General features: G+C 35.4%; 1 protein-coding gene across 4 annotated transcripts in view; it reads left to right on the top strand.

The window, feature by feature from the left end:
• STRN3 (striatin 3) overlaps positions 1 to 13,211 on the top strand; it is a 104,392-nt gene that overhangs the window by 52,250 nt on the left and 38,931 nt on the right. For all 4 annotated transcript variants that reach the window (XM_027065535.2, XM_027065532.2, XM_027065533.2 and 1 more), the window contains 4 exons: positions 3,456 to 3,537; positions 5,848 to 6,021; positions 9,966 to 10,095; positions 12,547 to 12,688. In XM_027065535.2, the coding sequence (XP_026921336.1) occupies positions 3,456 to 3,537; positions 5,848 to 6,021; positions 9,966 to 10,095; positions 12,547 to 12,688 (528 nt within the window). The remainder of the gene's footprint in view (positions 1 to 3,455; positions 3,538 to 5,847; positions 6,022 to 9,965; positions 10,096 to 12,546; positions 12,689 to 13,211) is intronic.

Raw genomic sequence — 13,211 nt, 5'->3', positions numbered from 1 at the left:
CATCCTTGGAAAAGCAACAATAAAAAATAAAAAGATGGAAGGTCTATATATTTTGGGCCGTGTTGACTACAGTAGTCTTACTGCAGTTAGAGGGAGTGGGGTGGCCGCATAGAAGTTAATGAATCTGGAGCTTTTCTTTGAATCTTTTTCTTTCTAATATGGCTAGAATATTGAGAAAATAAGTATTCACTTTCTGACTCAAGGGCTGTCCCCCTAACTTGGTCTGCGTAAATGTGAGGAAGGAGGCTAGTTGCAGCCACATTGTTCCTGGAGCCAGTCAGAATTGGCTAGCTGGTTTCAGTGCAATAGTGTGTGTAGAACAAATCATTAGAAGATAAGTGTCTGCTGCCTGCTAAAAACAGACTTGTTTTTATCTGTATAAACTTAAGTTTTAAAACTTCCTCAAAATGAGGAATAAAATGACATTCAGGTGTTTTATTTATGGGAAGCAATATTTAATAGATTAGATTTTCTTTATTGATGTAGAAAAACTATTCAGTGTTTAGTGTGGGGGCGGGGAGCAATGAAGTGATGGACAATATATAACATACAAACAAAATCGGTTAAAATTACTTCAAAGTATAGATCGAGATAACCATTAAACAAATTAGTGTTGCCTTTTATATGCCCAAAAATAAATCAAAATATAAAATATTGTCTTGACAGAAGTATGATACACGTTTTTATACCTATGTCTCAGTAATACGTATGTATATGGCCTAAACCTAACCCTATAAAAGGGGTTGTATCTAAATATGTAAAGAGCTTTTTTGTGTATTTAGGGGGGAAAAATCTATGACAGTAGGAAAATAGGCAAAAGAAAAAGCAACCCATAAGAGAAGATATCTAAGTGACCAATAAGTGTATGAAATAATGCTCAGTGTTATTTGTTATTGAGGAAATACAACCAAAGTGCAGTACATACAATTAGACACCTATCAGAATGGCTAAATTAAAATGGAAAAGACAAAAAAAAAGGTCAAGTCTAAATGAGGATATAGAACAACCAAATCTACTGGTGTTGGGATTGCAGATTGATAGAACTGCTCTGAAAGTAGTTTGCCAATAAGACTAAAGGGAACATAGCCATAGCGGCATGCTCTGAAGCCCAGTAATTCCAGTCTACATACTCTACTTCTTAAAATGCATACGTGTGCTCATCATAAGGCTTGTATAAGAATGCTTATAGTGTCTTGTAGTAAAAATCTGGAAACAGCTTGAATGACCTGCGGTATTAGGATGTATACATGTAATGTGTGATTTTAGCATAATGGAATGCTGTTTAGCAACAAAAGTGAAAAAGCTGTAACTACACCTGACAACATGGACAGGTAACATAACACTGAAAAATGATATAAATGATCTCATGTGTATCAAATTTAAAAATTAATCTAATTTTTATAAATCAGGATAGTATTCATACTCTTATAGAACTGTCTAGTGACTGCAGGAAGGTACAAGGAAAGCTTTTGGGACACTAATAATGTTTTGTTTATTCATCTAGGAACTGATTACATTGATGTGTTAAAAAATTTTTTGAGCTGTATATATGCTTTTGGTGTACTTCAAGGATATCTATAGAAAAATTATTTATCATAATGGAAGGTAGAAACTAATGTCAACATTAGTGGACTGGTTAAATTAAATAGGCATATACTTTCTGTGGAATACTGTGTGATCATTTTATGTAATATGTAATATCTGTGTTCATTGACATCAAGAGAATGTTCAAATATGTTAGGTGTCAAAAGCAGCTTTATAGGACAGTATACACATTGGTGCCTAGCCCCATTTTTAAGGAAAGGAGAAGTTTATGTATGTATTTTGAGATGAAAAATGGGAATGATAAAGTCTCAAGTACTAACAATTTTAATGATAGGATTTGGGGCGTTGTAGTTCTTTTTACAAATGTATTTTTTTTGGAGCACCTGGATAGCTCAGTAAGTTAAGCATCTGATTCTTGGTTTCCGCTCAGGTCATGATCTCACAGTTCATGGGTTCGAGGTCCGCATCAGGCTCTAGTTGACATTGCTGACCTGCGGGATATTCTCTCTCCTTCTTTCTCTGCCCCTTCCCCGCTTATGCGCTCGCTCACTCTCTCTCTCTCTCAAAATAAATAAATAAACTTAAAGTTAAAGAATGTGTTTTTTTCTCCAGTGATTATGTATTATACATGATTTAATAGCAAACAAAATTGTATAAATAGATGAAATATATAAACAGATATAGGAGCTATTAAGATGAAATAATTATTTCTAGAAATCTTAGAAGTTCTCTCTGTTCAGGAGAGGAATGAGAAGGTGTAAATAATGGAATTGTTACAGTTAGAGAAGTAAGGCAGGGAATATTTGAATTAACTACCAGTAAGTTTTTCTTTTCATGACTCTGAGGAGTCTAAGAACCTAACAACTGTGAGCCATGCTAAAGGTTCTCAGCATTCATTGTGAGGGCTGATCTTCTATGAACCTCTGTTGTCTGCATTATCTTATTTTCATAATGGGAATTTTTAGGAAAATATTTCTTTTTTTTTTTTAATTTTTTTTTTTTAACATTTATTTTTGAGACAGAGAGAGACAGAGCATGAACGGGGGAGGGGCAGAGAGAGAGGGAGACACAGAATCGGAAGCAGGCTCCAGGCTCTGAGCCATTAGCCCAGAGCCCGACGCAGGGCTCGAACTCATGGACCGCGAGATCGTGACCTGAGCTGAAGTCGGACACTTAACCGACTGAGCCACACAGGCGCCCCGAAAATATTTCTTTAGTATCATTAGTGCTGATAAGTATTTGTAAATTTCTCACTAGGGATACTTATTGAGAGCTTAACTCACCTCAGATTACAGTATTTATTAAACTCTTAGTACATATACTCATATTTGAGAATAAAATATGACCTTTTACATATAGTAGAAACTATTTTCTGGTTTTAGTTATAACAATGAAATTAATTATATAAAGTGTTACGAGTAAGATTTAAAGTTTCCTGATAGACTCAAAATTGAGTCATTGAATAGTTTTATATATACTAGATTTAACAGTGTTGATTTTGAATAGCTTAAGTAAATATTAAATGTAGCTTTTTAATTTTGAACCCATCAACCCAGCAGAATTCTGATAGTTAAAAAAATTTTTTTTTCAATAAATATTGAAATCACTGAAATGAAATCATTTCAAAGCCTGAGTTTTTGGTTTTTGAATCCCTTGTAGAATAGTTAATGTACTCTTAGGTTTCCCAGTTTTAAAACAAGGCAGGTTGTACCTGAGTGTTTTGTTTATTGGGATAAACACATTTAAAATGACTGTAAATACTCAATAGTTGTTAATTTACTTCTATCATTTATAAAACATTCAGTTATTTTTTTTATGGGAATTTATCCCTGAGAGAACTTTGGCAATATTTTCAAGAGTGGAAATGCTGTGTGTGAAATTGTCTATTTTGTGTATGTGTTAATTTTTAGAAGAAACCAAAGACACAGAAGCTCCCACAGCACCTCAGAATAGCCAGTTAACGTGGAAGCAAGGCAGACAACTGTTAAGACAGTAAGTAATAGTTCATTTTCAGCTTTCTTTAAGGATCTAGGTATGCAAATGCTTATGTTCAGTAACTTTGCAAGTAAAAAATTATTTGATGATAATAGGACAGTGTGTATAGTTTTTATTGCTTTCTTGTTTCTTTTGACTATTGGATCTTTTTAAAGTTGGTATCCTATGAATGTTCCTTTGGACACTGCTCAGGATGATGTTGTTTTCTATTTGTCGTGTAGAATGTCATAAAAGCTAGATGGCTGGAAGGCCAGAAGAAAAACAATACAGAGTTCATACTTGTAGATACTCCCATTCCTGTTACTGCAGAATTCATGTACTTGGTTTTAAGTGGGACTGTGACTGGTTTATAGAAGGAATTTAGCTGGTAACCTGAAACCTTTCATAAGTGGCTTGCCAAATCCTACTTTTACTTGAATTTTTGAGGAAGCTTTTTGATAGTTAAATTCTTTGCTGTATTATTAGAAGTAATTCTGTGGCGGGGAACCTGGGTGGCTCAGTCTATTGAGCATCTGACTCTTTATCTCAGCTCAGGTCATGATCTCATGGCTTGTGGGACTGAGCCCCGCATTGGGCTCTGTGCTGGCAGTGCTTAGGATTCTTTCTCTCCTTCTCTGTCTGCCCATCCCCTGCTCATGCTTTCTCTCTTTCTCTCTCAAAACAAATAAATAAAACATTAAAAAAAGTAATTGTGTGACATATCTTACTGTTTTAGTCTGTTTTAGTCAGAATTGGCTTAACTTGATGAAATAAATGACTCTGAGTCAAGTGTTTTTACCTGGATTGTGTGAGATTCTGTCTGCTCATTCAGACCACATGGTTAGAGTGTGATCGCAGTTGTTCCCCCCAAAAAGAGAATTGCGGTTTTTAGAAGAGTCCAATAGCTATAGCGAAATCAGTTGTACAATATTTCTCTTATAAAAGCCTAGTCTTATTGCCTGGATTAATATTTTGTCTCTCCTCCTTTCTCTGAGAGTAGATTATCTCTGTAGTCTTGCATGTTCATTTGTCAACTGTGTACTCTGTTTTCCATTGTGATACTCCACTGATGCTACTCACAGACATAGTTAAGAGAACTTTTTTGTTCCTATTTGATCTTTTGGACACATAAGGCATTAACCATTGTATTTTGAATTCTTAACTCTATGCTACCATTTCTCCCCTTATTTCTCAAGTACTTTCTTTTAATTTTTTTTGAGTTTCTCTTATTCTTTTAGCCCTTTAGGTTTCTGTGTCCCAGGCTATCTGTTCTAGAATTTTTTCTCAGGGTAACTTCATTTAAATCCATGGGTTTAAATACCATCAAACACTGATAACTCCCAAATCTAGATGCTGAGTCCAATCTCTTCTGAGCTTTGATCTTTCTTATTATTGTGCTAATAAATGTCACTGTCTTCGCTACTACGTGATTATCTGATAGATACCCTATAAACCAGACCCGGACTCTTTATTCTTCATTTCATTGAATAGAACCACCATCCAACCATCCAAGCTAGAAACCTGAAAATTTTCTAAAATTCTTGTATCTTCTTTCATTCTACTGCCATGTGTATTTGTGCACCAGGTCTCTACGATTGTATCTTGCTTTTATTTCTCATGTTTATTCTCTTCAGTTTTATTTCTTGCTGTGTTAGCGTCCTAACCAGTCTCCCTGCTATTGACTTTTAGCTAAAAATTGTTTGTTCTTTTGCATATTGTGTAAGGCTCCTGTTTAGCCTCCTTCCTTAGCCTGTCAAATACTTTAAGAAGAAATTCTTTATCATACAAAACCATTCACGACCCATTATCTATATTTATGTCAGAATCTGGTCCCTTTCTTTTCCAGTCTTACCTTGGATCCTAGGTTAAATATACAGAAAGTTTCAGTACCATGAGGTTTTAGATCCTAGAGAGAGAACTAACCCATCCATCATCCTCTGACTAAGAACCTAGGTTTAAACTTAGCATGTCACTATTCTGAGGTCCACTTTGTGGACTTTTTTTTTTTTTTTCTTTTAATAGCATATATCATCACTTCCTAAAAGTTTTTTAAGGTTCTAGAGTTTTTTAAGCTTCAAGATAATTGGCCCTTAATTAGCATTAGCCATCCTGTATGCTTTCTTAATTAAATTTCTGTTTGTAATTGGCTTTGTTCTCTTAGAATTGGAACTAGTGTATAGAGAAGAAAGTTTTGAGGCAAAGGAGGATCATATTTTACAGGATTATGGGTTTTTTCCTTGATCAGTCATTGCTTGATGTGATTTTTGAGTTAACATGTTTGTAGGTGTTAATATATGGGATCTAATATTTTAAATTTTTTCTTAACAGATATCTTCAGGAAGTAGGTTACACAGATACAATATTAGATGTCCGATCTCAGCGGGTAAGGTCATTACTTGGACTATCCAGTTCAGAACCAAATGGATCGGTAGAAACAAAGAACTTAGAACAGATCCTGAATGGAGGTGAATCTCCTAAGCAAAAAGGACAAGAAATCAAAAGGTATGATCTGTAGGTTCACACTGTTTATATAATGGGAATTATGAATCTCTTTAACTTCTTGTTACTACTAGGGTAACAATTTTTAAAGCAGGTAGAATTCACATTTAAAGACTTTTTCCTTGTACATGGTAATAGGGGCAAATAAAGTTTAGCTTAGATGTTTTTTTAAAATTGACCTGTTTTAAGTTTTGATGCCAAGAGAATGGCTATAGTTCTGAAATAGGTGCTAAATTTAAATTTGAGAGTGATTTCTTGCAGTTCTGAGCTATTCTAACATGATTTTAAAATTTTGCTAGGGTATTTTCAGTAAATTATATTGGTACTCTGTAACTAGAATAGCAATGGTTATATACACACTAGTGTGAAAGAAACAAGGTTTTGCATTGTATTTGGGCTTAGAAAATCACCAGTTATACTTTTTAAAATTAAATGTCTTTACTAAGATAAAATTCACACACTATACATTTCTGCCATTTAAAGTATATAGTTTGTTTTTAGGATATTCAGACTCACTCAACCATCACCACAATATTAGTTTAAAAAAATTCATCATCTCACTGGGGCGCCTGGGTAGTGCAGTCACTTGAGCCTCCGACTCTTGATCTTGGCTCAGGTCATGATCTCATGGTTCATGAGTTCGAGCCCCACATTAGGCTGTGTGCCCCTCTTTTATCCTCTATAGCTCACGGAACACACTTCCACCAATGGTGGTATATTTTCAAGTGAAGTTGAACCAGTGATTTCTGATTTCTTCAGAAATAAAGCAACTTAGGGTAGATTTTCCTGAACTGGAAACAGGAGGATTATCTCCGTCTCCAGCTAAGCAGTGAGATTCCCTGTTTTCTTCAAGTATTCAGCATCTGGTATGTTGGCAGCAGGTCTGATATCCCTTCCCAGGGAGATGTTGAAATTTATTACATTAATAGTCCTAATGATCCTGACAATTGGGATCTGCCAATGAAATGGTGAGCCTCTGTCCTATCATGCAAAAGTGAAGCCAGCTGCTTGGGAAGCCATGCCCATGTACACAGTTCATACAGCTAGCCTTTTGGTGCTTCACTTTTAAATGTGAACATTTAGGAAAGACTTTAATACAGTAATTAGAGACCAAAGGAAACAAACAAAAAAAGAAACTCAGAAAACAGAGTAGAAGAGTTTCAAAACCATAATTACTTTTCTAAAAAGACTGAGAGAAGATAATACATCTACAAAACAAATAGGATGTTACTCTATTCTATTCTATTCTATTCTATCCTATTCTATTCTATTCTATTCACTTATTTTGAGAGCAAGAGAGCACATGAGGGTGGGTGAAGGACAGAGAGAGAGGGGGAGAGAATCTCATGCAGGCTCTATACTGCCAACACGGGGTCCGATGCAGGGCCCAAACCCACAAACCATGAGAGATCATGATCTGAGCTGAAATCAAGAGTCAGGCGCTTAACTAACTGAGTCACGTAGGCACCCTGGTGGGATGTGTTTTTAAAAGGTTCATCTTAAAGCTAATAGAAATTAAAAGGTGTCATAGAAATAATTTCTATGTAAAACTTGGAAGATAAGATTGAAGAATCACCTCCCACCCCCAAAAATAAAAAAGGGAAGAGAGGAAATGGAACTGAAAAGGTAGGAAAATTCATAGATCACTCCAGCAGGGCCAACATCTGACTAGGAATTTCAGAAAGAACAGGTAAAATTATCTTACAGATTATTAAAATAGTAATAAAAGAAAACTTGCTGGAATATAGTTACAGCATGTATTTCCAAGGGTGTTTCCAGACGGAAAGGATTCTTCCCAATTACACTATAAAATTAATTTTAAAAAAGATCCATACAAAGTTGGGTGAGCGATCCACTCTTGATTTGGCTCAGGTCATGATCCCAGGGTTGTGGGATTGAGCCCTGCGTCAGGCCCTATGCTCAGCATGGAGCCTGCTTACAATTCTCTTTCTCTCTCTTTCTCTCTGTCCCTGTCTCCCTCTGCCCCTCCCCCCTGCTCACGCTCTCTCTCTCAAAGAAAAACAAAAAAGCAAAGGCCACCATCATGAATGCCAGAAAGAAACATCTCAAAATAAACAGCATACTGGCATGCAAGTAGTAAAGTCTCAGACCTTGGAGATGTAATTTTCATTTTCCTAAAGACTAATGATGTTGAGTATCAGTTTATGCTATTCATGTATCTTTTTGATACAGTGTCTATTTGAGTAATTTTCCCATTTTTATTGTTTTATTTGTTACTGTTAACATTTAAGTGTTCTTTATATGTTGTGGACACAGGTCCTTCATCAGATATGTGACTTGCAAATATTTTCTCTCAATCTATAGGCTTCTTTTTAAATTCTCTTAACAGTGTCTTTCAAAGAACAAAGTTTTTAATTTTGGGAAGTTGGATTCATCATTTTCCTTTTATGGATTGTGTTCTATTTGTCTTATAAAGCCATGCACATATATTGCTGTGATCAAAAACAATTCTAAAAACCTAAAACACGAGTTTCACTTTAGAGACAGAAATTTCTCTCCAAGGGACAGCACTACTTCATTTGTCAAAGTTCAAAACAGAATTCTCAGGTCTTCAATATACTATTTTCTATTTTTCTGCTATTAATGTACCAATTTTGTCAACTATCATTTTGCCTTTCATTTAATCCCCAAATGTTAAGAGTTACAGTAAATGTTGAGCTGAAAAGTATATTCTGTTATTGTGGTAGTTTTTTGTTTGTCTTTACTAATTTGTATTTGGACAAACCATCTCTTAACTACATTCAGTTTTTATGCAGGCCCTTAAACAATGTGCTGGAACAGGCAGAGTATAGTAGACCTGTTAAAATCTATGCCATGTGAAAGGGCTATTAAAAAATAGTCTGAATTATATTGTATCCTTAGAAACAATCAGGGAGGGGGAAAAAAACCTCCAAATTTTAGATTATTCTTTTTGGTACCCACAGATCATCTAGTTCAACCCAAACAGTTTACAGGTAAAGAAACTGAGGCTAAAAGGTTTAAGTGACTTGGCCAAATTCAGTCATGTAGTTAATGGAAGAACAGAGACTTTTATTGTGAGAGGCTGTGTTGAGCTGAAATTTCCACCTTTCTCTTGCTGTGTTGTTAGACATTTAAAAAGCTTTTTAAAAACTTCTTTTGTAAATAGAAGAGGAACTCAGATTATAGCTTAAAAAATGAGTTTGTAGGTAGATAAAAATAAATTATCACTATTACCTAGTACACAAATGGTTCTGAAAGACTTGAAAGTATTTCTTTAGTATATTAAAAATCCTGTTTTCTAGGTAAGAATATCTGTGAAATGGATTGGAATATCTATGTCTGATTTACCCCATAACTTTAAATCTGGGCAGGTTTTAGTGTTGGGCATGGAGCTTACTTAAAAAAGAAAAAGAAAAAAAGAAATGCTAAGTTTAAGTTGCTTGCTTGTGATGGCTTTATTTTGAGAAATAATGGCACATTTGAGTGTCTATCACTATGTGATTTTATTTTGATACAGTAATTACTCAAAAATATTTTGGACAGTAAACATTGGAAAAACTTAATCACTTTTACTTGATCCAGAAAGCAATCTTTTCTTGGGTAGAGTACTTAGGCGTTACATTATAAGTAGGTTATCATTTGAATCTTTATACTACTTTCCTTCCTTTTATTTTTTTAAAATTTATGAGAAAGAGCACAAGCAGGGGAGGGGCAGAGAGAGAGAGAGGGAGACACAGAACCTGAAGCAGGCTCCAGGGTCCAAGCTGTCAGTGCATAGCCCAACCTGGGGCTCAAGCTCACGAATTGTAAGATCATGATCTGAGCCAAAGTTGGACACTTAACTGACTAAGCCACCCAGGGGCCCCTCTATACTACTTTCAAGTACTGTTTTAAAATAGGAAACAGAAAGAAATGTTAGAATTAACCATTGGAATATCTGGATTCATCTTTTTCCCCTTTGACAGGCCCTCTGGTGATGTTCTTGAGACATTCAATTTTTTAGAAAATGCTGATGACAGTGATGAAGAAGAGGAAAATGACATGATTGAAGGTATCCCAGAAGGAAAAGATAAACATCGGATGAATAAACACAAAGTAGGAACTCATTTTTTAATTTTTATTAGCTAATACACACACTGTGGCTGTGGGAGGGCAAGTCCTGATCCCTCAAAAGCCAGAGGTGGGCCATCTGCTCTGATTCTCTCTCCCTCACAGCAGGGCTTTCATTCTGCACAAGCAGATTCAGAACTACTCACCCTTGTTTCTCTCCGTATGCCTGGCTTCCCAGGAGCCTGCAGCCGAGATGCCCAAGTGAGGATGGGTCAGTTAGTTGCTAATTCCCAAAGCTTCCTAGGAGAGCCTGGAGATGTGGAGGTGAGGCCTCAGGAAGGGGTGGCTCCCCAATCCAATATGGACGTCGCCCTCAGCCCTGGGTGGAACAAGATTATTTACATTGTATTGTCACAGTGTTTTTGCACTTTTCAGATGTTCTAAATAATACATACTGTATCTTGGTAGTACATATTACTTTATGTATTTGAGATACAGAAAGGCTAAAAACTTGAGAATATATATTTGGAATACAACGTTAAGGAGCTTTCATGTCAGTGTGCACTCCACTGGGTCATCAGTCCTAGTACCCACCTGATAACAGTGTCTATGTTTGCTACTTTATTTTCCCAATTTGATACACACCTTACGATGTTTTGGTATTTTGAGATGAACTCTGAGTACAAAGCTGTACCATAACACAGGATGTCAGTTGTTGGTGTGACTGGACGTACTTGCATCAATAAAAGAACATGTTGCTCCCCTTGGAAAAAAAAAATCTATTCTATTTGGAATAGAAATTTTCAAGATGTCTTAAGTTACATTAGAGTGATTGATCATTTTTTATTTTATCATATCACATGAAAGTTTTATATATAGTCAGCTGTTACTATTACCCACATTTAGTAGAAATTATTATTTGGTGTATCATTCATTAACTAGCCATAAAGGGTCTGTTTTTATAGAACTAGTTGGTGGTTTGAAACTAAAAAAAAATAACCAGGATCCCTCTCTCCACTGCTGCTACAGTTAACAGTCACTGCTGAAGTCTGACTCTTCATGTGCAGTAAAACACATGATAAATTAACTCAAGTTACAGTGGGGATACTCCCACTCTGGATGAGGGAGTAAACTATGGATTGTAAATATGTGTGTTCACATTCTTGTTTTTTGGTAAGGATTAATAAAAATTTACTTTTGCTCGTAACCTAGGAAACTGGATTATCTATTTGATCAGTGATGTGGTTTAACTATAAATATAAGCAAATTAGACGATCCATTTTTGAATTATCATAGTAGTATATAATTTTTTTAATGCTTATTTATTTTTGAGAGAGGGAGAGAGCATGAGCAGGGAAGGGACAGAGGGAGAGAGAGAGAATCCCAAGCAGGCTTCACACTTAGAGAGCCCAGCACAGGGCTCTATCTGAACTGTGAGACCTGAGCCTAAGTCAAGAGTCAGACACTTAATTGACTGAGCCACCCAGTCACCCCGAGAATACTTCAAGTATGTTAAAAAAAAAAAAAAAAAGTGGATAGGTTAAGTTTTGGTTCCTTGGGATATTAAGTAATGTGGGGAAAATGCCAGCTTTCCTCAAAAAAAGTTGCCATGCTGTAATTGCAGTTCTCAGTGTTTCTGTCACATTTCATGTGTGTAACACCGGTGAATAGAGATTTTGATCCTTTCCCTTTTTTCGTTTTGTTTTTTTCCCGCTGGGATGCATAGCACTGTTATTATCACAGCTATTGACCTAAGATCAGTTAATATCCTTCTTAGCTATGCCATATCCCTGTGAATAATAGAATCCATAGGCACTTCTCAGTGAGTGAAATCAGTTCAACACAGTGTATCAGAATATAAGTGATTGCATGGGTCTATAAATAGGGTAATTGTGAATCTTATAATTAAAGAACTTAAATATTCTTGCTTAGTATTTTAACGATTTTGTACTACCACATTACTTGCATCACATCTTAACAGTAGTCTTCACATGGTGCTGTTAACCATTTATATAGGGTACAATCTGTGATTGGTGAACTACATGCAAAAACTAAAATTTTGTGTATTTAAGTAATTTAAAAATGGGAGTATAAATATAAAGTTAATGGTGTTACTCATATGTGGAATTTGAGAAACTTAACAAGACCATGGGGAGGAAGGAAAGGGGGAAAAGTAGTTACAAACAGGGAGGGAGGGAGGCAAACCATAAGAGACTTTTAAATACAGAGAACAAACTGAGGGTTGATGGGTGGGGAGGGGAATGGGTGATGGGCATTGAGGAGGGCACTTGTTGGAATGAGCACTGGGTGTTGTATGGAAGCGATGAATCATGGAAATCTACCCCCAAAACCAAGAGCACACTGTACATTACTGTATGTTAGCCAATTTGACAATAAATTATATTAAAAAAATAAAGTTAATGGTGTTAAAAACATATAAAGGACCCCTTTAAAATCTAGGATAAAAATAATTTTTGGCTTATGTTCCATTTACAGATAGGTAATGAAGGTTTAGCTGCTGACCTAACTGATGATCCTGATACTGAGGAAGCACTGAAAGAATTTGATTTTTTAGTGACTGCTGAAGATGGTGAAGGAGCTGGAGAAGCACGGAGTTCAGGGGATGGCACAGAATGGGGTAAGTTGGTAAAAAAAAATATGGGGGTGGGATAATATCTAGCCCTTAAAGATATATTGCTATTAAATATTGTACGTGGAATGTGAGTATTTGAATGTATGGTAGCGGTTAAGCAAGAGCAAGGAGAAGTGGTAGTGAATAATTTCAGGGTGTTCTGCACCAATTTATTTAGGTTTGGTGACAAAATTATGTTTAATATATACTTTTTGGTAAATTTTGATTTTTGAAGCTTATTGATTTAAAGTTGAAATAAATTCAGTTCCTTTCTTTTTAGCAGATTAAAAAAAACCATGCATGTATATACTTTTAAACATTCCCATTATTTAATTTGGCAATGTATCTAGGTTTAAAGAAGACTTAACTCTTTTTGTTATGGCTATATAATATTATCTGACTTATTACTAGAAAGTAATAAAGCTACTAATCCTTAATTATAGCTTTATGTTGAACAAGGCTTAGTGAAGGTATTAAACTGTATTACATACAATATTTAGTATGCATATATTAGGGCCTAGCCTTTGGG

Source organism: Acinonyx jubatus, chromosome B3 (genome assembly GCF_027475565.1).
Source record: "Acinonyx jubatus isolate Ajub_Pintada_27869175 chromosome B3, VMU_Ajub_asm_v1.0, whole genome shotgun sequence".
NCBI lineage: Eukaryota > Metazoa > Chordata > Mammalia > Carnivora > Felidae > Acinonyx > Acinonyx jubatus.
Note: the sequence above shows the minus strand (reverse complement) of the source record. Positions and strands in the feature narration are given on the sequence as shown.